General features: G+C 38.5%; 1 protein-coding gene across 4 annotated transcripts in view; it reads left to right on the forward strand.

Annotated features, from left to right (window-relative positions):
* Window positions 1–27,575, forward strand: part of mark3b (MAP/microtubule affinity-regulating kinase 3b) — a 46,283-nt gene extending 18,708 nt beyond the window's left edge. Inside the window, exons 4-17 of one of the 4 annotated variants that reach the window (XM_066677750.1) lie at window positions 6,421–6,469; window positions 10,186–10,251; window positions 10,417–10,487; window positions 12,175–12,231; window positions 13,010–13,246; window positions 13,572–13,712; window positions 14,569–14,668; window positions 16,048–16,160; window positions 16,949–17,096; window positions 17,259–17,470; window positions 17,703–17,806; window positions 19,822–20,088; window positions 23,605–23,649; window positions 25,098–27,575. In XM_066677750.1, coding sequence (XP_066533847.1) covers window positions 6,421–6,469; window positions 10,186–10,251; window positions 10,417–10,487; window positions 12,175–12,231; window positions 13,010–13,246; window positions 13,572–13,712; window positions 14,569–14,668; window positions 16,048–16,160; window positions 16,949–17,096; window positions 17,259–17,470; window positions 17,703–17,806; window positions 19,822–20,088; window positions 23,605–23,649; window positions 25,098–25,443 — 1,956 coding nt within the window. In that variant the 3' untranslated portion in view covers window positions 25,444–27,575. The remainder of the gene's footprint in view (window positions 1–6,420; window positions 6,470–10,185; window positions 10,252–10,416; window positions 10,488–12,174; window positions 12,232–13,009; window positions 13,247–13,571; window positions 13,713–14,568; window positions 14,669–16,047; window positions 16,161–16,948; window positions 17,097–17,258; window positions 17,471–17,702; window positions 17,807–19,821; window positions 20,089–23,604; window positions 23,650–25,097) is intronic. The other 3 variants (XM_066677751.1, XM_066677752.1, XM_066677753.1) reach the window with 3 other exon arrangements.
* The last annotated feature ends 202 nt before the right edge of the window (window positions 27,576–27,777 follow it).

The raw sequence follows: 27,777 nt of genomic DNA on the forward strand, positions 1-27,777 counted from the left end.
GATCGTTTGTTATTAAAGTTGAAATGTTAACTGCAGAAACTGAAAAATGTCCATATGGCAGACATAGTTGTGTATTTATAGGCGTCAATGCATATGTGCAAGGGGAAAAAAGGCGCCAAGTTATCAGTTGTCAGTAATATTATCAGTAATATTGGCTAAAATTCCATTAATGGACCGATAACAATAACTAAAAAAAAATCCTCATATCGGCAAATAACCCATCAGCCTCCGGTATATTGTGCATCACTATAAACAATTTAATGCAATATAATATTAAGACAGTTATGAATCATGTTCTGCTTTCCATATAGAACAAAAAGTACCGCATTAAAGGAAAAGAATACTCTCAGAATGCATGTTAGTTTTACATGTCCTGCACTATACCAGTACATCTGGTCTTATAATGCTTAGTTTTTGTTGAAGCATGCAGTAGTTCAGCGTGAGGAGTATAAACAATATATATGAAGAGCTCTGATCATATTGTGATGTAATATGATCATTTATTATAATCATTTATTACTGTAATTTCAAATGTGCTATTGGCCAACCTAGTATTTTCTCGAGTGTCTGCACTGAGGCACAAGGACTAACTTAAATCAGATGTCTGAGTATTGTCTTGCCTGCAAAATTCTAAAAGCATAATCGGATCACACATATGGCTCTGGTTTCTCAGCTCTTTGCTGTTCTCATGAGAGTGAGGTGAGCTTATGCTTTGCTATCTTTCACTTCAGAGAAATACAGAATACCAGCTAGGTCACTCTGCGGGGGCATGTTCGTGTGAGATGTGTTTCATTGGCCCATGTGGCTAAGGGTCCTGTGCTGGGGCTTATAGGGCATGACTGCATGCCAGTGGCGCTGGGAGGCCAGTGAAGTGTCGTCAGTACACAAAGCTGCAATGAATTATTCAGAAGTTCTTTGTGTTTTCCCATAGAATGGTACTGGGCATAGCCATGGTGAAACACAGAAAGCTACAACTGCCCCTGGGCATGGGAAAACAGATACATACACACACACACACGCACACACATGCACAGACAGAAGTGCTCTCTGACATCCTCCAGCCATGGAGCAAGCATTTACATGTTCATGAAACCACCCACAAATGCTAACAGGTATATAACAAATCCTCACGCACCCAAACACAAATGAAATATGGGTTCACTGAACATAGGGCTGCAACAATAATTTTTTTAATTGATGCACATAAACATTACGGGGATATTCATTACAGAGCAAAAACGTTCACATGTACTATGTTGTAAGCAATGAGGCACTCAGATGGAGTTGAAGGTATACATAAATAGAACCTAGCAGGACATGTAAAGAGTCATAAATTCTTCCATTTTGATATTGACCCCCCTATAGTGTTCATTTGGGAGACAAGACAAGCACGTAGTATAAACACAGCAGGTTTAAATGATAGAAATCAAATAAATCATGTTTACTTCAAGGCTATGACAAAGAGAGAAGTGCAGGGATACACATAGATCCAGTTGCTTTATCCAGTGTGTATCACTTGTACTCTAAACTGAGCTCCATTGCTCTGTTTGATCATCTTTCATGATTAAAACAAGCCCGGATTCTCACAGATTATATCCTTTTCTGTGGACTATGATAATCATGGCCATTTTAAATAGCAAGTATTATTTCTCGGATTTGACCAGATAGTAATGTTTGTAGGTAAATATTCTTCACTGATAATACCTCCTGTGTTAGAACTACTTGATTTAATTTAATTAGCTCAAGCCTTTTTGCAGAATGCAGAATGATCTCCTGTGCAAAGCCTGATTTAGGTCATTTTACACATTTTCTGTGGGAATGAGGTCTGGGCTCTGTTGGAGCCATTTTTAAACAATTATTATCCTTATTGAAATAGTTCCCTGGCTGAATTGCTTTGGATAATTTTCATGGCATTTGTTTCTGCAGCATTCTGAGACAAACCATTTTTTGTGTTAGTTATTTCTATATATTTGTTACCAGTTTTCTTTTTTTATTTTTATTTTAGTTGCTGTTTTCTTTATTATTATTTTTTTCCTGATAATTTATTCTGAATTCTGTTGGTTGCAGTGTGAAAACATACATGAAAAATTGCAACATGATTTTCTGCAAGAACTGTATTGATTTATTGTATTTATTGTTATACGGAAATGTTGTTTGTCCTTTGCTGCTGCCATGATTTTTTTAAATGCTGATTATGCAAATTGCTTACTTTTGTAACATCAGACAATTCTTGGGTCTGTTGTGGATGCTTTTTTGTGTGCTTTGCTGCCAGAGGAAAAGGTTTTGAGCAGTGGAATATAATGCCCTCTCTTCATTTATTACAATCCACTTTTTCTCAAGCAAACAGCGTTTGAGTGCTTTCTGACCTAAAGGAAACAGGATTGCTTCATCTCATTTTGACATGTCTGTATGATATGTAAACTACATAAAAATGCTGTTAATCATGCCAGATTAACTTGGACCAGTGTGGACAGACCTAGCCCCAAAAGCACATAATAAACTTATTGATGTCCTTGGACATATTGTGTTCATCAGCACATTGTCAAAACATCAGAGATCCATTTGTCTTTTTGCATGAGAAAAAGGTGTATATTCAAGCTACAAAATACTGGTGGTGTTTTTGTTGCTTTCTTAGCCGTCTGTCCCAAATGCAGCCCTGCTCCCTCCAGAGTGTACTTCAGGTTTTATACAACTAATGGCAATTTTCCACTGTACAGAGCCTACTTAAATTAACGGGACTCAGATTGGCTCTTTTGCTTTACCACTAGCCAAATCTGGAGCTGGTTACTTTTTTAGTCCCTGCTTGTGCCTGGTACAACAAGTAAACAGTGCCTAACATTACTGCTGCCATTGTAGTGGTTTTTAGTGCCCATGGTTCCCATTAGAGACATGGGTTTGTGATGTCACTGGTTACATTTCATAGGCGAGCTGTGAGAAAGAAGAGGAAAAAAAAACAAAACTATTGTAATCATCCAGAGTCATAAGATTTTAAGGATAAATAGTCTTAAGTAAATAAATAAATATATATATATTAGTGTCCTTTATTTATATTTGATTAAATCTTTTCAAAATATAAAGGTTTGTTTGGCAAAGTAGATGGTGATCAAATATTTTCTTCAAAAAATGTGCGTTTCATTCATTTGAATATTATGAAAAATGTTACTACTTGCAATATTTCAAACTTGTAATTAACAGCTGTCTATAGGCTGGTACTTGTTTATACTGCTAAATCCTGTTGCCTCTTTGGTGGTGGCTATGGAACATTTGCTCAGACTCTAAGTTGTGTGGTTATTCTGCTCCTTTGTGGCCGGTAGCTCTTCCCCTCAGAACTTCACATTATACGTGCACTCTGTAATGCAGGCACAGCTGATGACTCATCATGTCTGGCCTGTAGAGCTTTGTAGATCAGCTGATGTTCTCAGCATCATCCCTGTATGTAGCATATGGACGGTTTCTGCTTGAGAGGACGGCTTGTTTTTTGTATTTTTTTTTTTTTCAATTTAAACCATGTGCTATTTAGAAACCAAAGCATTTCAGTCTGCTTAAAATAAAATACAAAATTAAAAGGAAGCTAAAGTGCTTAAAAATGACGTTGTATACCACTTCCGCACAATGTAATACAGTTCCCTGGGGTGTGTTAATTAAATATCTGAAATGCTTTGGTCAAAATACAACAACGATCAAGCACCACAGCACCATTCTGACCTAGTCTAAACAGTCCTCTTCAGAAAGACCAATTTCAGCACCTGCTCTGTTAAATAATAATGTGTGTGTGTGAAGCAATGAGAAGCTAGACACACAAAAGCTCTTTTTTTAAACGTTCTTCTTTGATTCTCTTTCTTGTCTGCTTTTCTTTTCACTGTGTTGCTCCGTTCACTTCTGACTCCAGCCTCATTTTCACAGTTTTTGAACAGTTCTCCTGTTTCTCCACTCTTGTTCACTCCAAACCCTCAGTGACCCTGAACTGAGCGTTTATAGACAGAGAATGAATAAATGTTTCTTGCTCAATTTTCCTCATTTCTCTGCTCTGGTAATGTCTAGTCTTTCTTGTTAACAACTGGAAAAGTGAGTGTTTCATAATATGTATTATTTTTAGGTGTATAAGGAAAACACAGTAAAAATAATTTAAATTGAATAGATTGAATAAACGCCCAAGACACAAAAGGGCACTTGCTTTAAGTGCTAAAAACAAACTATTAAGATGTGTGAAGTCCAGACTAAAGATGCTTTAGTCGTTTGCACAGGAAAATTATTATTATTAAGTCTAAACTTCGGGTGAATCTGAGCTCTTCTGGCAGTTCAGCTTTGGGCAGAGAAGAACGAAATGCTGCTGACCAAGTATCACATGCTAGTTAAGGAACTAGTAGCTGACCAGTCTTAAATGAGAAAAACAGGCTTATGTTCTTCATATAAGACACTGATGTGTTTTGGATCTGTACTTTTGAGTGATATATACACAAGTTGCATTACTTTTTAAATTCTGTGAGGTCATGTTCTCTGGTCTCGGTCTTTCAAGCCACTGCGTTTTGAATAAGCTGCAGCTGTCCAACAGTCTGTTGTGGAAATCTACTGAACAGCATGTTGCATTAGTCCGGTCTGCTGGAGGCATGGATTAACTTCTCCAGCTATTGTTTAAAAATATCACTTATGAATTTAGTTTTCAAGCTGCACACAGCAGTCAGAAATCATAGTCAGAAATCACTCTGCCTGAAGTGTGAGTAAATATATGAGTAGTGCTGTACTAGATTTAACTCGCCAGTTCACCTTCAGCTGGCTAAGGTCATCCAGGAGGAGATTGTGTTACAGCTTGTAATGTTCAAAGCCACAGGCCATGTTAGCTGTTAAATTTAGCCTTTTACATTCAGAGTATAAACACACACACACACACACACACACACACACATATCTATATATATCTATATCTATATATATATATATATATATATATCCACAGCTGCCTGAAAACACCCATTTTATGTGATTGTATTAAGGGGATGCTGTTACATTGTTCAATACATTTTTACTGTGAACTTTAAATCAAAAACAGTAGTTTCAATAAAAAAATCTTATAGAAAACAGCAAAAAACTTTTACTGAAATTTGTGAGCTCAGTCTATCATTAAGGCAATTTAAGGTTCTTATAAAAACACATGACCATTATAAACTGTACCATATAAGTGAATTAAGGTAACTCAAGTACCTTGTTAGTTACAAATTGTTTGCCAACATCGAGTACGTATTGTGCATCATCACAAACGTTTGATGTGCCCAAACATGAAACCAAAAACTGAGTCTGATATTTTATCAAATATCATGCTAAAAGGCTGCTAAAATGGAAAAGCCTTATCAAGGTTAGTCAGTGTCCTGGGACAAAAGAAAGTATGAATTAAAAATAAAATAGTGATAGGATATATCACCATAATGTAACATTATAAGTGAATGGAAAATATAAAACCTTTTTTTGCATTTTGCAAAATGAAAAAATGCTTAGCAGGAGATAGACAGAAATGGGGGGGTGGGGGGAACAGGAGAAGGGAAATGTATTAGAAACCAACACTGATGACAAGGGTGCTGTGTGGGTAATATTGTCTGTGGGATGCTGACCTGCTGTGTCCTCCTCAGTGAAGCATCTGTGCCTCTCTGGTGACAGCCACCCAAACATTTTATCTTGCTTGGGGATGAAGTCATAAGGTCATTTGCAAATTAGAGGCTTGAGGGGGTTGTGTTTTTGCAGGACACAGACCTGAACATGATCCATCGAACTGTTTATGAACATGTACATAAAAAATAAATATGCAAAGGAGTGTGTCTTTTTAAATTCTTTACAAAACTGAATATTACATTGGACTGAAATACTCACCCCTTATTGCCACCCAAGAAGCCTCAAGCTAATATACAAGACAAAACAGCATGTGGTTTTCTAAAGGGCTCTTATCATTGGCCTGATAATAAATGTCAATGCTCATTGCTTCTGTCTGATCTGTTTTTTTGTTTTTTTGTTTTTTTCTCTTTTTTCGGGCTAATCTTTTGTCTGCTGTCCTGTGGTTACGTGTGTATTTGTGGTGTATAGAACAGGTTTGCGTAGTGATCTTGGCGACTTTAAGAGAAACAAAACAAATGTGAATTGTGTTTGTTCACCTTTCTTCACACATTCCTAGCATATTGCTACTTATTTCATCTTCTACTTTTTAGTTGTAGTAAACTACAGACAAAATCACTTTTCTCCTAGAATGTTTCCTGCATATCTCTTTTTTAAAGGTGTTCATATGAATCCCTAAGTACTTCTTACCTACTACTTGTAATGTATTGTAAGAACAGGAATGATAGTTTTAGTACGCTATGATAGTAAGCTATGATAGTTTTGCTATAGAATTTGCTAAATTTGTTGTATGTTCTAATAATTTTCTTTCTTTCCTTGAAGCTCTTCCGGGAAGTAAGAATAATGAAGATTCTAAACCATCCAAATATTGGTGAGTTCCCCAGAGCTTCTCTAATGTAGTTTGTGTAAGGATTTTGCAGTTGGTTTGAGATTGAGGCTGTAGATGGGGAAGTGCTGGGGGAGGGGCTGGTCTACTGCCCCAGCAGAAGCCTCTTTAAACCCCTCTATAGGAATTCCCTCTGCTTTCCTCTGGGGTGCTGCTCCTCCCACAAACACAAAAGCTCTGCTGTGAGCCTCTTTGTGTGTCTCATTGTTGAGCCTCTATCATCTGACAGCTTGTACATGCCTTTACCCCCTCCTTTCTTTCTCACTTTGGTAAGTTTAGCGTTGTGCCCCTGACCCTTTACTCACCCTCTGTCCCCCAAGCCCCATCTGCCTCTCTCATGCATCTGAGCAGGTGTGTCTTAAAGCGAAGGAAGCGGCTCTTATTGCGCTTTTCCTCTGCATGCTATCTACTTAACTTCAGTCAATTTTTTTTTGTACCTGCTCACTCGTGGGTGCTTAACTGTGACATGTAAAAAATGTATAGTGCTGATTGATCACAGGGGACTCATGACAAATTGCAGATAAAAGGTGATTTGAGATGGTACTGACTACATTTTACAGTGAACTGGTTTAGTGGAAAATGAACCAGGCACCAAAAAGTGTGTAGAGATGAGTAGATGGGTACCATGCATTCGAAAATTACAATTAGATTAGAGCTTTAAGCTGTGCTTCAAAACAAAATTTTAATAATAAGCCCAAACCTTGGACTTGCTGTCTAATTTTTTTCCCCATCCAGAACTATCCCATTACAAATTGGGGACTGAATAAAGCCACATGGCTAGGCACAGCACTGGTAAATTTAATTTTGGTGCAGAGACAGCCATCATCAGATTTTAGTGGAAATTGTTAAAACCAATTTGCTGCTTTTAAACTATAAGAATTAGGTTCAAAATATGCTATGAAACAGGCTGCAAGGACATTGGATAGGAAATATGAACTTGACCTGGGCCAATGTTTGAATGTTATGTTTGAATATGACATAGTGGCATTCTACCGGAATCAGATACTGTCACTGACTATGCTTCCAGCTTTGTTTTGATGTTAAATATGTTTGTGATTTCATTAAGAATCTCTGACCATATGCCTGTTGTTTCCTAATCTCTGTGTACACTGGATGTTATATTTGTGTGTCTGCATGCATGTGAAGACAGTATGAATGAGTAAGCGTGAGAGCGTGTGTGATGCTTTTGGCTGCACTGTGTAGGTGAAATGTTTAGAGTGAGGGGGAGGGATGCTAATGGCTAACACTCCTCAGCCCACACACATCCAAACTGTTCACATCCCTCCTCCATAATGTTTCTTAAATAGGCTATGTATCGCTCTCATTCTATGTCCCTACGCCTTGTAGAGATCATCTTGATAAAAAAAAATGTAGTCTGGTCAATAAAACAAAGTAATGTTTATTTTAATTAACTTTCTTTATTTATTATAGCTATACTATTAGCTATTATTTGTATCTACTTTGTGGTTGTGAACAGCTGCACAAATATTGATACATCTCAATGTTGAATGGATTCAGTGAGTAATTGTTAGGTGTTCACAATGCAATTAGGGGTGGGCAGTATATTATTTACGACAATTTGGAGTGGGCAGCATATTACCTTGATGAATTACGTTATATCCCTATTTAGAGTTGGCACCCTGACTAACTTCATGTATATTACAAAGAGGACTTAATTAGTCCTATTTATTTGTATGTTTTGCAGTTCAGTAGAAAAAAATGTAATCATGGCACTTTTTTTAGTTTGTTGATTATTTTTTTGTTTTGTTTTTTATGTACTTATTTATTCATTCATTCATTCATTAACTTTAAATCTAACTCATCTTATCTGGATATTGCAAATCATGTTTTAAGAAAAGTAATGTATGTATTTCTAAATGAGCAATCCTTAAGTCAGTTTTCAAGTTAAACTAGCACGTGAGGTTATTTCACTAATCACTAATCATATTGTACTGGTCATCAGCTGAAAGTTTGCTTGTTTTTGAAATTGTAGTGCTTTTCACCACCTTTGCTCTGTTTAGACTGCCTTCTATGTTTTAATGCACAGGTTAAAATGAATAGATTCTGTATTTTGATTAACTTCTACCTATTAATTAGGTCAGTAACAGCAAACATTTGAGACCTATGTTGGCTCTCTGAAATGGTGTAATTCAGAATAATAAAGTTATAAAATGCTGAAAATTAAGTTATACATGATATTGTGGTTTACAGTGCCAGTTACCACATAAATAACTAGGTTTTGAAGCATTTATTTCTTCCTTAGCTTTGTAGAAGCAGCTTTGATTTTAAAACTCTGCTTGTCTCAGTCAGTTTCTCTTCAGAGTAAAAATATTAGATTAACTAGATGTTGATTAAGCCATTTGTTGTGAATTGTTTCACATAGTATGAAATGTTTAGCTATACACTGCAGAAGGCATCTTCTGATCACACTCCCTCTATTCTCCTTTATGGTCACCCTTAGTGATCACCTGCTCTGGTGGGTTTGAAAACATACCTTAGGGATCAGCTGCTCTGATGTTATTTTATCTAGTCACACGCCATCTCTTTCCTAGTGATGACCCACTTTTTCATTTTTTTTTCTTTTAAGGGGAAAAGGCTTGGGAGGTTGGCAGGGATTTGGTATTGTCAGTAATTTTGAACAGGAAGTGGTGCTGGGTCCAGGATATCTCAAAACACTGCAACAGTCATAATGAGGTTGCAGCATAACAGTTTAGCTGGTAGGATTGTTCCTCTTACAGACCTAGAGGTTTTTTCCATTATCTGCTTGGCAAACGAAATAAGGCAGTGAAACAGAAAGAATCCAACTTAATAAAGTATACCTCCCAAACAAAATGCTGTTGACAAAGAGCTAAAAGTATGCATCAATATGCATCAAATTATAATAATGACTGTGTTCAAATGTTGTTTTCTCTAAAGGTTAAATAATTCAAAGCTGTTCCAAGAGCTGTACTGCAGAATGACTGTTGATGTTTGAACATGGGCAGCAGTAAAAGAGACTCTCCCTTCTTTTAGGGGCTTCTTGATTTCTCTGTCCGAGCCACTTTGTTTCCCATTTGCAGAGCTGGGGTTGGATATAAACACAGCATTCAAAAACATTGCAGAGCTGGTACACCATTCACTGAATTATTCACTGAAAGTATATTGGATTGAAATAGTATACATTGCCTTTAAAATGGGTTATAGGTTATATAATGTTGAATTTAATGAATGAAATATCAATCAAATCTGAATCATTGTCAGATTATTTTAATATAATTTATCCTTTTGTGTGTATCTTTTGGGGAATGAATGATATGCTTGTCTTCTGAGTAATGTAGTTTTTTTAAGGTGGCAGATATTCCAAAAATTTCATATTTTTTTTAATTTTTATCCTAGGGTTTCATTTTATACTTTCAGTAATTTTAGTTAAACAGTTTAGTACTTACAAATAATAAAGTCGGTTCTCATTTCTTAAACTAATATTAAGTGGAGTTATTGCATGATGGATGTGACTTACATTCGTAATTTAGTTGTTTATTTTTTAGAAATTGCATTTAAATATAACATTGATTGAGAGTAGTGATGGGATTATTTTCACATTAATTAGTACATTCTAGTGCTTGATTTAGGGAACTGTATGTCTTCAAGTTGCAGTTCAACCAAGACTGTGTCTGAAATTATGATTATTAACATAATTTTCTTTCACCATCTCTAATTTACAGTAAAGCTGTTTGAGGTCATAGAAACAGAGAAAACCCTTTATCTAGTGATGGAATATGCCAGTGGTGGTGAGTAGACACATTGCATCATTAGACATTTAATCATACTCTCATATTTTTTCTGTACCTGAAAGAGCTCTATGAATATGAAATGTTATTTTCAGATGTTCATACATTATAGAATATACCAGGCACATGACTACTCTGTGATGTGATTTATAATCTTCTTGGCAGGGGAGGTGTTCGACTACCTCGTAGCACATGGCCGAATGAAGGAGAAGGAGGCCAGGGCTAAATTTAGACAGGTATAGTACTGCTGCATGCAGTAATTTTGTAAAAAATCCTGATTATTTTCATTGGGAACATAGCAAATTTATTTTGCTTGCTGACAGTGCAGTTAGCTTGATGTAATTACCTTTAAATGTTTCACCACCAACATTACACCCAGTAGGTCCATATGGTAAACTAGGCAAACATCTGGGTGCTGCTGGGACACAAACCCAGCCAGTCATGAGTAGTCCTAGAGCTGGGTCTCCCTCACCCCTCCCCATCCTCACAGTCTCTCCCTGACTCTGCGGCTGCTTTAGCTGCAGTTTAGAGAGCTTATCTGGGTCAGCTCAACAGCATCAGTCGTTCATTTCTGCACCACATGAAAACTTCCAGATCCTTCCACTGTCAGGCAAAGGACATCTGGAAATCTTTGTGTCACATGTATTTAAAATATTGGGACTTTTAAAACACGGATAGCCCTTTTCCACCAGTGTGGTTTTGTTCCAGTTTGTGTGCTAACTGTCTTACACATTTCAACCAACATAAATAGGTTCCAGAACCTGAACAGTTCATTCCCAACTGGAACAAATGAATAACTTTCAGCATGACCCTTGATGACAATCATGGGCATGTCAAGCTAAAGAAGCTCAAGAAAGAGTATGGAGACTCAAAAAAAAGGGTTATTGCGCAGTGGAGCTGGACAGGTTTGTTTGCCTGCTTATTATGGTGTCCTCTGAGTGCTGGATTCAGCCACAACATAGCTGGGGCTGAGCAGGCCTGTAATGCCCTCCGCTGATGAGAAATCCTTGATTCACATCAAATATATACTAAGGATCCTGAACAGAACTATCTCAGGTCTAGAGTTCGTTTGGTGAAAATGGCTTTGAAACGGGCATAGCGACTGCCTTATTTGGACACTAAAAGGTGGGTTCCTTTGGAACCGATATGGGATGCATTTTTTCCCCGTATTTTTTGAGGTTCCCTCAGCCAGAGAGATGGGCAGATATTCCTGCTAAACAGAAAATGTGATTCTCATTGTTCGTTTGCTGTCCATCATTCAGTGCTGCAGCTAATGGAGCTACAGTCACTCCTACAATGTGTTGTTTGGGAGCAACCGGTCCATTTTGAAACAATGGGAACTTTTTTTGTAGAAAGAATAATCATGCCTACCCACTTTTGTCCAGGCCCAACCAAAGGGCACTTTCTGGCTATGCCACTGCTATGAAAGGAAAGATTGGGTTAACAAAATTTAAATGTATTTTTAATGCAAACCACAGTAAATTAAAAACCAAAAGCTCTAAAAAAGCAAATGCGTATGACTTTGTTTAGTAGGCTACAGTAAAGTGTATATACTGTGTAAAAATTGTAAAGTGACCAATAACTGCATGTTTACATTTATAAATGTAGCAAATAAAAATTAACAGAGCAAATGAAATCTTTCAAACAGTGAGGTTCATCTCCTACTCTGTGCTGTCCAGTGGGCATAAGGCCCTCTGTGATTTTATCCAGTTCACTGTAGACCCTGTTGCAGGTCCAACCATTCACATGCTTCATGCCCAATCAATGGGATTCTGGGAAAACGTGGCTGCAGCAGTCAATGTGACTAATTGGCTTTCACACCCGACTCCACATCTAGGCTCTGTCATTCGATTTATTTTGGTGCAGTCGACTATATCCTGCTAAACATGCTGCTTTTTTGATCCTTCTTAATCTTTTCTTTAGATTGTTTCAGCCGTACAGTACTGCCATCAAAAACACATAGTGCATAGAGACCTCAAGGTAAGCTTCCTGATTCTCCATCTTCACTTACTTCACTGTTCTCACAGTTGATTTGATGGTATTATTTTCTTTAGTGCCCCCCTTTCACATGGCCTTAGATTACACTAACATGAGAACTGAATGTTGTTAGTGCTTATTGTGTAGCAGGCTGGTACTGTGTTTTGATTTATGTTGAATTTTTGAATAGTCTCTAGAATTCATAGCTACCCTTAATTGCTTTCTGTGAAATTGCACTTAAATGTTAATTGCCATTCTACTTTATAAGAACACCCAAGTGCGTTTGACGATGTCTGAAGTTTTAGAGAGTGAGTAACCACTCCACAGGCAGAAAAGAAAGTTAAATCTTTTTAGTAGCATATGCACTTCCATTTTCTGACACTTTAGCAGGAAAGCATAACACACATTGTCCATCTCTGTCCAAATTTCTGTGTCCTATTACACGCCCTGTTTCTGGGGCAGTGCTTCTTAAATGATGCATGAATTTGTCTGAAAGCCACGTCTTGGGGACCAGGTGGAAATGTGTATCAGCAAACATTTTTTACATAATACATACATGATGCTTTGCCTCCTCTCCCATCCTCCATCAATAGGGTTGCTGAAATGGGTAGAGAGAAGCTGTATAGACATAGAATAAACCATGGTTGCATGACACCTCTTTCAGTTGGGAATAGGTGTCATGCAACCATTGTTTAGGGCCTGCTGTGACATACCAACATAAATACATCCAAGCACACATTACAGCGAGATGTGCGTCATCCTCTTTATTTTTCACTTTCAGGCAGAGAACCTGCTGCTAGATGCAGATATGAACATTAAAATAGCAGACTTTGGCTTCAGTAATGAGTTCACACTGGGCAACAAGTTGGACACGTTTTGTGGCAGTCCGCCATACGCCGCACCTGAGCTCTTTCAGGGCAAAAAATATGATGGGCCTGAGGTGGATGTCTGGAGCCTGGGAGTCATCCTCTACACGCTGGTCAGCGGATCACTGCCTTTTGACGGCCAGAATCTGAAGGTTATCATGCCATTCTGTGACCCTCCTGAGCACACTACATCCCAGAACATGCAGTGGTCATTGAACTAGCCTGGAACATTTATTGTATTTACAGTTTATAGTAAATACTAGTGGTCTGGCTTGGGTAGCTCTTGTAGGTCAAAAGTAAATTTTCATTCCTTGTCACCACAGACTGCCTAAATCATTGTTTGAAATGATGGATTATGAATTTTATTTATATTGGTCACTTGTGTATCCAGAAAACAAGCAGTTTAGCATAATGGATGTGCATGGATCATCTTTCTAATGTGTGTGTGCTGATCAGTCATCTCTGTCCCTCTTGCAGGAGTTGAGAGAGCGAGTGTTGCGGGGAAAGTATCGAATCCCCTTCTACATGTCCACTGACTGCGAAAACCTTCTCAAGCGCTTCCTGGTGCTCAACCCAGCCAAGCGGGGCACACTTGAGGTGAGAGAAGACGGCGAAAATGTAAATATATTTTCTCTCTAAAGCCACCTTTCCTCAGCATGTCACAACGCCATGCCCACTCCTCTCAGCCCCCCACCCCACCCCAAATTTCTAATATGACTAGTTATGTTTGACAATAGAAACATAGTCAAAACCTGGCCATCTTAATTCACATTAACCCGTACAAAATGGCCCTGAATCAAAGCTACAGCTCCAGAGGCAATGGATGTTCAAGTCAGAATTCAGATCATGATGGTGTCCTCTAGGCTGTGTCATCTGACCCTGTCACAGTCTTAAGTGAGAATGCATGGCACTGGGCATGATGGCATGTGGAAACATCACACCTCTGAACAAAACATCTCTTTTGTTCCTGCAAAATGGAAAAGCCCCCAGTGCTGTACCAAGCCTAGCAGGTGAGGCTTATACAAGTGCTTTGTGGTCCCTCTTGATAAAAAGGCTGTGTTTTGGGTTTTCACTGTAACTGGTGAAGCCTAAGACTGTGTTATTTAATATGAAACGTGACAAACATGCATATAAATGTACTAATTAGTTTTTATTAATCTCTCACACATCTACACTGTGAGGCATGTTTGTATTTTCAAAATCAAAATGAAATTTAATTGCATTTGTTAAACTGGCTTGAGCTCACTGATGAGCCTCTGTAAAATGATTGTGAATTTGTGATGATTTGTAAATTTCCCAACATTTATCATGCATGAAAAATCCCTCTTTAAGCACCACTGGAGTCAGAAAACATCTTGTTGGAGTTATCCTGTGTTTTGTGAAGTACCTTTCTCCTAAATTACTCAGTGTTCAAATATTTCAGGTTGAGACAATCTGAACAGAAATGGACATATATCACTTTTGGTCTTTTCAGCAAATCATGAAAGACCGGTGGATCAATGCTGGCTTTGAAGAGGATGAACTCAAGCCCTTTGTGGAACCAGAACTTGACATCTCAGACCAGAAGAGAATAGGTACCGCTGTGCTGACAGTGTTTCCTCTAGAATTTTTTGTTGTAACGGCAGGCACCCTCAACCGCCTCCACACCACACACACACCCGCAACCAACCAGTGCAATGTGCAAAGAAGAATACGTGCACTACACAGTAAATTTTACACACTATTTAGTTGCATAGACTGCAGCCTGGCTTAGAGAACACCATTTTCCATTTCTTTAAAAAAAATTAAAAAAAAAGAGCTCCATGGCTCTATCACACCTCAGCCAGAGGTGGCCCGTTGATGCCACCTCTGCCAGTAAGGTGCACGCTGCATGCATTCTTAAGACTGAAGCTTTTGATAAATGGATTTTTAAATTTAAAATAAAAGAATTAATGCAAGACAATCAACACAACACAAATTATATTCAATACTTTTATTAATTACAACAATATTCTGTGATAAATTACACGTGACCACATAAATGAACACATTAGTCTTGACAGCACTATTTTAAAGCTGACATGTAGAATCAAATTCTTACTCTTTCATCTGTAAAACCTGAGAAAGAAGGAAATGGCTTAAATCCTCATGTTTGAAAGCTCTCCATCTGATCTTGTGGATAGACGTAATTAAAGCAAGATTTGTTCAAGTAATGACATCTTCCTGCCCATGCTTTAGACAGCTGGTCAAAAAGAAGAGTGTTGAGGTTTGGAAGCTGATGAGGGAGTCCGATTAGGAAGTGCAGTGTCAAGGGCAAACCACAAATTCTGATGTTTTGGCTTGTGTTGTGCAACCTCTGAGTGCACGTCTATGTGTGTGTGCTTGTGCAGGGGTATGTGTGTTTTACCTAAACTAAAACTATTGGGCTGGCATGCTTACCTCAACGTGAGGCTGTCTATGCTTAATGTGCCCGTGGGCCGCACATTCTGGGTGATATAAGAGTCGATGATGCTTAGGCTAGGCAGACCCTGTACTTTCCAGTAGTGCTCTGGGCAATCTTCCCTTGAAACCATTGGTAGTACTACAATCTAGTTAGGCATTACTGCTATTGCTGTGCCTGCTTTTGATTGCATTCTAATTCATGATTAAGACCTACATATTGAGACAGAGGCCGAACAGAGGATTTTTTTAATGTCATGCTGAAATGTTGAACTACTGCTTAAAGCCTACATCTAATATGTAAAACAAATTTTATTTAGGAATGGCGCACTGAACTTGACTCTTCTCTTACAGTACCATAGAAAAGCCAGAGGTCATATTTCATGTTGTGTTTTTTTTTCTTTTTTTTTTTCTTATTTCTTTTTTGGAAAATTGCTCTCTGTTTATCAAAGAAATCTGCATGGATATTTTTCAGTAATAGAACTCTTTAAAGTTGGTTGAATATTTTATTTTTCAAAATCCAATGTCTTTGCAGACATAATGGTGGGAATGGGGTATTCGCGTGAGGAAATCCATGAATCTCTGACCAGGATGAAATATGATGAAATCACCGCCACTTACCTGTTACTGGGGAGAAAGCCCACGGAAGTGAGTAACTTGTAGATCAGCCGTGCACTGACAACCCTATTAGCATGGCCTGTTTTTCTAAAGCTGTGTATGAGTGTAGTCCACTGCTTGTTTTAGAACCTGGCTGAAGGAGATGAGTGTCCTGTTTTCATGAAATAGTTACATGATTTATAACAAATATCAAACATTAATATTTTTAGGCTGTTTTGAGAATTCTCGTTAGAGAATCCGTTTGCTCGGATATTCCTAAAACATGGTGGTGGGATAAATATCTGTATGTGGTTTTGTTACCATTTGTTGATTAGAATTGTAACCCTACATCAGAGTAAAATTTAAATGAGCCTTTATACCTACTTATATTAAATATTTTTATATGATCATACATTTGGTAATGTGTCCTGGATATGGATATATTTATATGATAATCTGAATTAAAATGTATAGTGTAGTGTTTCTTAACGATTTTGTCCTCAAATTGCTCAGCCTTGTACTGTCATCCAGTTACAAGCTCCTTTTGTTTTTTTGGGAGCTGACTGCTTGTCACATGATTTACCACATGGCTAGTCAGTGTCTGAATTTCTAGGAACTGCAGTGCAACCACTGTGTTACTCTTATAGTTTTTTTGTCAACATATTTACATTTTTGAAAAGAATACAAATAATAATAGACCTTGAAAAACATTTCTAGAAATTTGAAGATGCATGAATGTTTCAACATATTTAGCTGCTGTACAATCAAAATAAAGATATGAATGATCTAAAATATGAATATGTATGAAGTAATTGTGCTCCTCTGCTGTGATGTTTCAGTTGGAGGCCAGTGACTCCAGCTCCAGTAGTAACCTGTCTTTGGCCAAGGCCAGACCAAATAGTGAGCACAACAATGGCCAGTCACCATCTCACCTCAAAGTACAGAGGAGCATTTCCAACCAGAAACAGCGGCGTTACAGTGACCAAGGTGAGCTTTCCAAGCCAGTGCACTTGCTTTAATCTGCATTTTCGTTCTTTAAGACTATACATATTCATTAGTCATTATGGCCCACAGACAATATTGGGAGCTTTGCGTAAACACTAGATCTTTTCCTGTTTTCTTAATCTAGTTTTCCTTTTGTGTCTACAGCTGGTCCAGCCATTCCTTCAGCAGGCTACCCCAAAAGAAGCCAGACAACCACAGCTGACAATGAGCACAAAGACGAAAGCAGTGCACAGCCACGAAAGTCCAGCTCTTCTGGTAGCCGTGGCATGGCCCCGCCCAGCCCCTTGTTGGGCAATGCCAACAACCCCAACAAGGCTGACATTCCTGACCGCAAAAAGGGCTCTGTTGCTCCTGGGGTAAGTTATTCTCACCTATTAGCTCATATGACCTATTGATTTCTATGCTACACAATACAGACTTTAATAAGATTTAAATGTAAATAAGTAAACTGTATTTCCCATTACTGTTTAAGTTACCAGATGTTTGTCTCTTCTCTATTTTTATTTCCTCATCATGATAAAACTTGATATATGTACTGTTTCTGTATTTATATCTATATAAAACTTTTCTTAACTGCTCTGTCTGCAGAGTAATTCTGTATCTGGTGGGATGACAAGGCGAAACACATACGTCTGTAGTGAACGTAATGCTGGGGACCGCCACTCTGTAATCCAGAATGGCAAAGAAAACAGGTGAGTTCCCATATACATGTTAAGGATCTACACACGAGGGTGTTAGTGTTTTTAGGGGAGCTTGGACTACAGGAAATTAACTTCCCATGTGTCACACGCAAGATTCATGTGATGACAAAGAATAAGGAACCAGTTCTTTTATCTTGCCTCACCTCCCACACCTCCCACATCTTCACTCCCAGACAGAAGTGGGTTTTTTGTTTTTCTCCAATTTTCCATTTTGTGCTACATCATGCATTCAGAGTCTTTTTAGAAATTCTACAGGCTCTGCAAGAGCACATCATGCCTCCACACCAAACAGAACAGGAGACATGGAGATAGCATTAAACAAAGTGCTTGCTCTGAACTTTCCTAAAGCCCAAGGGACTCCATTTCCTAGCTCTCAGTTTGAGAGTTCAATTTCATATTCATTTACTACTACTACGACATGAACTACAGAATTCCAGTAGGACTGGGATGGAAAATGCCAGTGCTGTGGCTTTTTCAGATTGCTCTTTAAGTTCATTTATTCAAATAAATTCAGATTAAGCTTAGAGCATTGAGCACCTGTTAAGTGTTCAAGTAAGTCTGAGACCATTATCCCTCTGTTATGTAAAATATCAGCCATCCCTTTTTGTATCAAATGCTCTGTTGTGCCCCTTGGTGTTGGATGTGCATCAGAGTAGATTAAAGCTTTGATCTGCATTTTTGGTGTTGGCGCATAGTATTGCTTACCATCTCAAGTGAGGTTCAGGTGTGGGCCCTGGTCCTATATCGCTTGTAAGAGTCTTGCTCTGCTTTTGCTTCAAAAAATGGAGGCTTCGCCAAAACAGAGAATCAGCTGTGGAAAGCTCACACCAGTTTCTCTTACTCTTCCCTGCTCTGAATCTGTTCATATCTTTCTTACTCTTTTTCTATTGTTTCTCTGCTCTTATCACTCCTGTGTTCACTTGCTTGTTCGTATCTATGGGCCAGCCTAAATGAGATGTCAGCGTGTGTCGCCACAAGTCCAACATCGTACACTGCTCCTCTGACCGCTTCGTCCGCCTCCGTCCGCCTGCGGCACCAGAAGGCCACTGCGCTTTCTGCTTCGGGCCACACCTGTCGCTCCATGCTGCCCCCTAGTGACTGCCCTGCCGAAGTCTTCAGGCCCAAGTAAAGACGAGCCCTGCGTCTGTCTCTATATTTATCGCGCCCTCATGTTAATAGGACCCACCCTCTCTAGAGCCCTCTGACTTCTCTGAATCTATGAATCTATAACCGCCTTGCACAGCCCTTTACCCTGTGAAGCTCCTTAAACTTCATTCCCTGCCGTAGTGTCAACTAATCCATGACAGTTTGAGAAGATACTGTTCCCATTTTGTTCAAACTCATGCTTTTCACAATAACTTCCAATGTGTCAAATAAACCACATGGATATAAACTGCACTAACATAGAGCTGACCATTAAGAAACTAAATCTTAGTATCAAAATATATTAAAATAGTATAGCACTATGCAATTCATATAGAAGGAATTGGTAACGTAGATTTCTCTGACAGTGTGTTTTAATTAATGCATGCAAAGAAACGTCAATCAGTTGTCTCTGGTCTAGGTAAGATCGTGTGTATGTGTGTGTGTGTGTGTGTAAAAGAATGAATGAGTAATGACATGATAATAAATGGGCCAAGATTTTGCTGTGGTCCTATCCAAGAAATTCATGAGAGAGTGAGAGACATGAATACAAATTGAAGCTGAAGTGGCTTGGAGGATTTGCTTCCTCCTGGTTACATGCAAAACTTTTTCATGAAAATGATTAAAGTGAGTCTGTCCATGTCTCTGGCCTTGTGCCTTACAGGAAAGGTAACAGGCCAGGGGTTTGTATTCCAGGAACTAGCAATAATTGTTTTCATTTCTTCCATGTTTTTAATTGAACTCTCTTCCATATGTACATCTTCATTTTGTTTATTTGGACATTTTCATTTAGTAGAATAACCATGAGGTAATGTAGTCATCCATGTAAAATTTTCCTTTGACTTTGATTTACTCTTTTAAAGTACAACCACAACCTCTGGACAGCGAAATCCTGGGTCCTCTACCCATAGCATCAGCAGTGCCACGCCGCCAGACCGCCTACGCTTCCCACGAGGCACTGCAAGTCGTAGCACCTTCCATGGAGGCCAGCTGAGGGAACGCCGTACAGCTACATACAATGGACCACCTGCTTCCCCCACCCTATCTCATGATGCAACACCCCTCTCCCAGTCACGCAGCAGAGGCTCGACCAATCTTTTTACCAAGCTCACCTCCAAACTCACACGGAGGTAAGCCCACCACACATTGAGACTGTGTGTGTGTATATATATATATTTATATATATATATATATATATATATATATATATATATATATATATATATACAGGGGTTAGACAATGAAACTGAAACACCTTTCATTGTAGTGTGGGAGGTTTCATGGCTAAATTGGACCAGTCTGGTAGCCAATCTTCATTATTTGCACATTGCACCAGTAAGACCATGTGCATCCAGTGATTCAAACATTGTATCCTGAAGGCGGTGCTGTGTATCAGGACGACACTGCACCAATACACACAGCAAGACTGGTGAAAGATTGATTTGATGAACATGAAAGTGAAGTTGAACGTCTCCCATGGCCTGCACAGTCACCAGATCTAAATATTATTGAGCCACTTTGTGGTGAAACGTATTCCTCCACCAGCATCACGTAGTGACCTGGCCACTATCCTGCAAGAAGAATGGCTTAAAATCCCTCTGACTGCTGTGCAGGACTTGTATATGTCATTCCCAGGATGAATTGACGCTGTACTGGCCGCAAAAGGAGGCCTTACACCATACTAATAAATTATTGTGATCTAAATCCAGGTGTTTCAGTTTCATTGTCCAACCCCTGTATGTATATACGTGTGTGTGTGTGTGTATATATATATATATATATATATATATATATATATATATATATATATATATATATATAATGGCCTTTCCCTGTATGATCTACCTTTCACCTTATCACACAACTTATGTCAGTATAAAGCATCCCTATTGAAAGCTATCATCAGAAATTTACTATCAGAGTAGTTTAATTTTCTCATTCTTTAATCCAGTGATCACTTCATGGAAACTCATGCTGAACACAAAACAACATCTTTTTCAAGTAGTTATTTTTACTTATTTACCTTTTCAGTTTCCATTGCATTGTAATATGCGCTTGTCTTTTGGCACCCTTATTATTATATTTTATGCTAGTACACAGATAATAAGAAGTTATTTAGTCTTGTGTCTTGGTACATCATTCCCTTAATTGATACCTCTTTGCGTTGTCTGTCTGTTTTGTAGAAACATGTCATTCAGATTTACCAAAAGGTAGGACCCTCAGTTCGGCTTTGTGTGCAGTTAACCTACAAGTATGACCACGAGTTCAGTATTTGAGTTTAACTTTTAACCACGTGGCAGAGTACTGAATTAATTGCCTGAAACTCACTCTTTGACTCCCATTCCTAATTTAATTGAAAATTGCAATTTTTTGCAAACAGAAACCAAGTGAGCAGAAACTACTAATCACATGCATGCCCCCACATAATGGAAGTGTGCACATACCTCATTTTTATTATGTCTACACCTTTCTTTTTATGTTCTTTTGATGGCAATTTCTTTCCTTTTCTGCAAGGTTTTGTGTTTGAAGTTTATGAATTGGTCTCCCAAGTCTACATTTTTCTTCCGTTATTTCTGGCATGGGATCTGGTCCTGTGGGGTCAGATAACAATGCTGTGTGTTTTGACAGTTTTTGATTTTATTATTGAAAAAAAGCATACTGGTGATACCCAGTATCTTTGTGACTTTTGTGTTATACATTTTGACCTCCTCACTGTAGTTGCGTAATCAATTTTATTATTATTATGAAATTCTATATTATTTCTTCATACTGAGACAACAAATTCTTGGTTGTGTAATTCAGGCCACCATACTGGGCACTAAATTTGGCCGCTGACAGATGTGGCGATTGAGAGGTGGTTCATTACAAGATTTCTGGATTTCAGGTACTTGGACGCTCATTTGACGCTACCCCCCTCTGGTTCTGGTCCTGCTCAGAAGTTCCAGTATCTTGCCCTAGTTGTATAGCTTGCCCCAAATGTTCTGCCCTGTCCTTATCAACTCTCCCCAAATCTGTCCAAGTGGTGTTACTAAAAAGGCCTTGTGTAGCCCCACTGTAAAAGGGCTTGGGTTCCATGCAGTCATGTTCACTCAGATTTTCTTAAGTTGCTAATTTTTAGCAGTCATCTGGTTGGCAGCAATCCCTAAAGAAATGAACCTGTACTGTAAAGAAGATTCTTGTGCCTAAAACTTCCAGATTTCATATATCTTTTTTTTTTACATCTCTCTCCCTTTCCATCATACACCAGCACTTTTTAATTTGACACCTTCATCACAGAGTTTCACCATAAAGATTTAAGATTATTGTTGCAGAAAAGAAATGTTCTAACTTTTTATACTCTTGTGCTTTGGGAGTTTTGGGAGTTACTGTGGGTCTTCTGTGGTGCTTATCACTTTAGCTGGAGTAAAACATCCTCTTTGAAAAGGCTTATACCCCCAACACACACTGAAGGGTTTCACTGTTTTTACTGTGGAGCTGAGCCCAGTGCAGGCACTTTTCCAGAGACCCTCATCTACCACATCTAAAAGTCCTGTTTACCGCCAGCTCGGGATACACCATTGTGAAAGTAGTTGTAGTTGTGAAATTTTTATGAACGATACTTTTTAACAAATTGTTTGTATTAATAACTGGTTAAGACACATTTATGACCTACAGTGAATGTAAGATAAAGCAGAATATTGGTTTATTTTTCATAGCCAGGATTGAATCTTGGCAAACATTCAAGGTAGTATTATTTTATTTTTTTATTTTTTTACTTTTTACCTCCAGTGCCACTTTCAATTGTAGAGTAAATAACTTTAGAAATCTACTGGTATAGCAGTAGTAATGCCTGGACAGGAAATTAAACCACTAGGGAATGGGAATGATCATTAACAGTGGCTACATGTGCAAAGTGCATATGAAAACTAAAAATGGGACACTAATAGATCATTTGTATTTTCTCTATCACTTACAATTCAGTTTTCACATTTATCTGCTAGCTCTTTATTTGCTGCTAAAATAAGATGCACTGCTAATGCTGGTCTAATTTTTTCCCACTCTTCCAATTGCATGAACATTCTCCATCTTCACTCCAGCTTTTATTTCTTACCGACTCCTACTGCATTTTTAAAACAATTTTGTTAGATGTTATTAATGCATGTGAATGTGTCCATATAAAATGTGCTTGGTTTCATTTGTATTATTCTTTCATAGGGATCTATATATAAATCTATAACATAATCTTTGTCCTTCCAGAGCACTCACTGCAAAACATTTTCTGTTCCTCTGCTCTATTTCTTCTGTTTTCTCTGAGAGAGCCAGGATGAAGTGCCAGATACAACAACTGGCACTGCGTGTGATCAGTTTAGAACAGGAAGTTGAATCATAGGCTACAGGAAGAGCAGCTGGAGGATACCCTTCTGTTGTTTATCACTTTTTGCTCGTCTAAGTGCGTGTCCAATATCCTTTCTCATGCGTACAGGAAATTGAATGTGGAGATACTCTTTGGCTTTCTCAATTCTTAAGCAATAAATACACCCCCCTCACTTTTCTTTCTTTCAGGTTGATTGATTTTTTCCCCCCTTCTTTCTCCCCAACAACCCTGTGTCCTTTGCTTTTTGTGTATCTTTTTTGACCTTTGTTTTTATTTTGTCATGATTTTAAAGAGTTCCAGCAGAGTTTGAGAGAAATGGGAGATATGAGGGCTCAAGGTGAGGCAGGACATCCCATTTTAGTTTTAAAAGCTTTATGCAGTGTTGCCGTTCCAAGCAATGTGCTCCCCATTCATTGTCTCCGCAGAGCTGGAGGCCTCCTTCAGGGGCAGCACTGTTTATACCTGGTGTGATTTAGGCAATGTTCTACCGCCTTGAAGAATCCCTTCTCTTTCTGGTCTAATACATCAACTCCAACTAAGGAAGGATTTGTTAATTAGAGATTTGTTATATTAACTCTGTCAAAGTGTGCAACACACCTGAATTTACAGGACAGAGGTCCTTCAGGATAAGGCAGGAGCCACGTACACTGTACTATAATTGCAGTACTATGCAGTGATTGACTGAAGCTTTGCTGGATTAAATGGTTCTTGTATGAGTATGAATTCGGTAAATCAAGCAGTTACCTGGCTCAGTTTACATTTCTGTGCTGCCACCTTATGGACAAACTATGTTGCATTTTAAATCCCCTATGACAGTTTGTATTAAAACTTATTATACTCAGTCTGTTCAGTTAATTCAGAGTACATTAATGGTGCATATACTTCATGTAAAGTTTGATTATTAACATTTCAGATGAAGTGTTGGGTAAGCACGTGATCTCAAACGTTGTATGTTTTATAATGATCAGCTTATTTTAGTTATTTTAGTTATTTTAGCTGCTTTTGTTTGAGATATTCGTAGCCCAGAACGTGAGCTCCAGCTCTGCCTTGAGGAGTGAATGTCATTTCCTGTTGTGTTGTGGAATTTTTTTTTTTTTTTTTTTTTTTTGTCTTGGTGAATTACTTGTTCCATTGTGAGTCTTAAGTCGTTCCTGTATGTTTGCATGGAGATCTAATGTGTGTATTATTGCATGATGGCACCCATGCATGGATGTTTGGATGAATGTTATGTTAGAGAAAATTATGGAAAATACTGCACTGTTATATCTGCTCACATCTTGGCCATGCTCTGTCATGGTGCTTTATATCTGCACAATTTCCAATATATACAGAGTTGCTTGTATATTAAGTAGCCTAAATTTGTACCTGCACTCACTGGCTGTTTTACAACGTATCTTCTCCTTTACAGCCACTCTTTGCTCTTTGCATCAGTAGATAGAACGTTAATAGGACCACCACTAACCAGTACACTTGTTCCAGCACTTGACATGTTAGTGTCAGCCGTGCTACGAATGGTCCCCCACCCAAATAATACCTGGTTAGTAGAATGAAAGCCTTAATTTTTTTTACTAAAAATAAATGACAATAAAAAATCAACTAATACTAATGGCTGTTTTGACAGTAAATGTTTTGTGGTCTGGTTATTATGCAGGACAGTATACAGTGGCGTCCCAGTAAAATAGCTGGTTGAGTGTTGGTGTGAATGAAGGTGTACTGAAACTGGCCACTCAAGCTTTGGCACATTCGCATTACTTAGTTTCAACTGCTTTCCCCATTCTTTTGCAGTCGGAATGTATCTGGAGATCAGAAGGAGGATCATAAAGACATCAAACCTCGCTCACTACGCTTCACCTGGAGCATGAAGACCACATCTGCCTTGGAGCCCACCGAAATGATGCGCGAAATCCGCAAGGTGCTGGACGCCAACAACTGCGATTATGAGCAGCGCGAGTGCTTCCTGCTCCTTTGTGTCCATGGCGATGGCCACGCAGAGAGCCTGGTCCAGTGGGAGATGGAAGTGTGCAAGCTGCCCCGTCTGTCGCTAAACGGCGTACGCTTCAAGCGGATATCGGGAACATCCATCGCATTTAAGAACATCGCTTCTAAAATTGCCAACGAGTTAAAGCTGTAGTACAAACAAAAAATGTCTGGAGTCAAAAATGTGAACAAAAAAGTGGCATAAAGGACTAAGGCACTCAAAACTACTATAATCAAGTTGTACATTATTTTCTTTCTTTTTCTTTTTTTTTGTGGAAAAAGTAGCAAATACAAGGATCATTTTCCTTAAACACTTACTAAAGTATGTAATAAAATAATGTATAGAATTATGCCTTAGGCAATAATTTTCCTGCATTGAAGCATTATTATTATTATTATTATTATTATTATTGTTATTGTTATTTTTATTGGTGAGGCTGGTGGTCTGCAGCTGTATGGAAAAAAGTGATAGTTGTTGGTTTAATTTTTCTTTATGCACTACTGCATTAGATGCCCTATAGGCCTATAGCATAACACCCTTGACAGAGGAAGCAGAAAGCCACAATATTTCTCTTTAGTACAGGGTCCTCCCACAGTTCCTTTTGGTCTCTGTTCGATGCCAAGCGAAATAGCCACAACGTTGTGTATTGTGTTTTAGATAGGAATATTATTTGCACCCCCACGCCCCACCTCACACGCTGCTGTTTCGCAGTAGATTCACAGATTTCCCTCATGTCCTTCACCTCACTATATCCACCTTTAAACCATGTCAGGAAATGACTAAGACCTATTGTGTTGTAGTCTTCTGTTCTACATGCCTAAAAGTGGACAGAACCTGGCTGACTAAACCACTAGTGCCATGGAAACGGCTCGCAGAGCAAGCTCTGTGCGGTCACACAAGCGGGAGCGGTCAGCCACCGCACTTCAGCAAAACCTCACGGCTTCATACAGGGGCTGTTGCAATGGATCATGGGACTTTGAGTCTAATGATTTTGTGATAATTAAACAGAATGAGAGAGACTTGCTGAGATCAGGAAGATTTTCCTTCCTGGTCTGTTTGAATAGTTTATTTCCTTATGAAGATTTGTGCTTGTTTTCTTTTTGTAACAGATATCAAGTGTTGCTGAAATGTCGGTTGTACTCTGATGCGGCTGGATGCCCCACAGCAGAGTCAGATTGCCAAGTCATTTTGCGACAACCTTCAAAAGTTCAAGTTGTCATTTTCAGGCCTCAGTGTTCACTCCCATCCCTAAGAAACAATGGCACTGTTTTTATGTTGTTTTTTTGGTATGTAAATAATGTACCTTAGTTTTCCAACAGCTACATATTGATATACTTTTTTCCCTTTTCTATGTCTGGCTGAGAGTCGGAAACTATGGAAATTAATGTACTCATCACAGGATAAGGTTAATCAGTGTCTTCATTAAACCATGCTAAAACTCCTCACCACCTGTGTGTATTGTAGATGAAATGCCTTCTTGGGAGTTTAAAGAGCTCTAGGGCTTTGAATACTATATTCATTTTCCTGACAGGCGAGATGCAGTGTTGATTAAGGCAATGGTTCCCAAAGTGGGGGACATGGGCCTATGCTGGGGGTGGCGCATCAAGGCAAATAAATGAGATACATAATACATATAGTATTATAAAATCCACTCTAAATGCAATTTGCCAAATAGTTTGCAGGTAGGTATTTTAGGTCACACCCACCACGACCTGGAACTAGATGAAGCAGTTACATTATTTTTCTATTATAGTTCCTAAAAGGGATTAAATACATTGTTCCAAATCAACTTCTCAATAAATCTCAGAGATACATGTAGGTGTACTGACCATTAAACAAGAACTACTGTTATATACCTAGTGACCCCTGGTTCCTTTCACCATACATGCAAAGAAATATTAGCTGTTGACTATTTCACATCAAATTGCTTTGGTGCTTACAACTTAACGCCTTACATATGTAGATATTTGGAAAAATCAATGGCAAATAAACATTTTCATCGAGGGAAACTTGCATGTTCACCAAGACATAAGTGTTCCAAGCTTATGGACAGTGGATTCATTAGTTCAGGTTCCTCAAAATCAAGTCCTGAGAAGCTACACAGCCAATATTGTGCTTTATCTGTCCTTGTGCCGTGAACTGAAGAATTCTCCGAGGTGTGCAGGGATCAATGTCTGAAGTAGAATTTGCAATTGCACATTTACTCTTTAGCCATTAGATGTAGATCTCCAACAGTGAAACCACTGCAGCGCTAGCCACACACCACATTATTTCACTACATTCTTTAGCCACAAGTACATGACCTTGATGTATTTGTGAAGTGAGCAAACCTAGACCAGAGAACAAACCCTGATCAGATTAAAGAAGTATCTTCTACTTGTGCCTTTCTCAGTTTTCTTTTGTGTTTTTTTTCCTAGAGATTCATTTCGGATATTAGTGTGCTCATCATGTTATTCACTCTTACCACTCTCAGTCTCTCAGTCATAT

This window comes from Hoplias malabaricus, chromosome 7 (assembly GCF_029633855.1).
Source record: "Hoplias malabaricus isolate fHopMal1 chromosome 7, fHopMal1.hap1, whole genome shotgun sequence".
NCBI classification, from domain to species: Eukaryota; Metazoa; Chordata; class Actinopteri; order Characiformes; family Erythrinidae; genus Hoplias; species Hoplias malabaricus.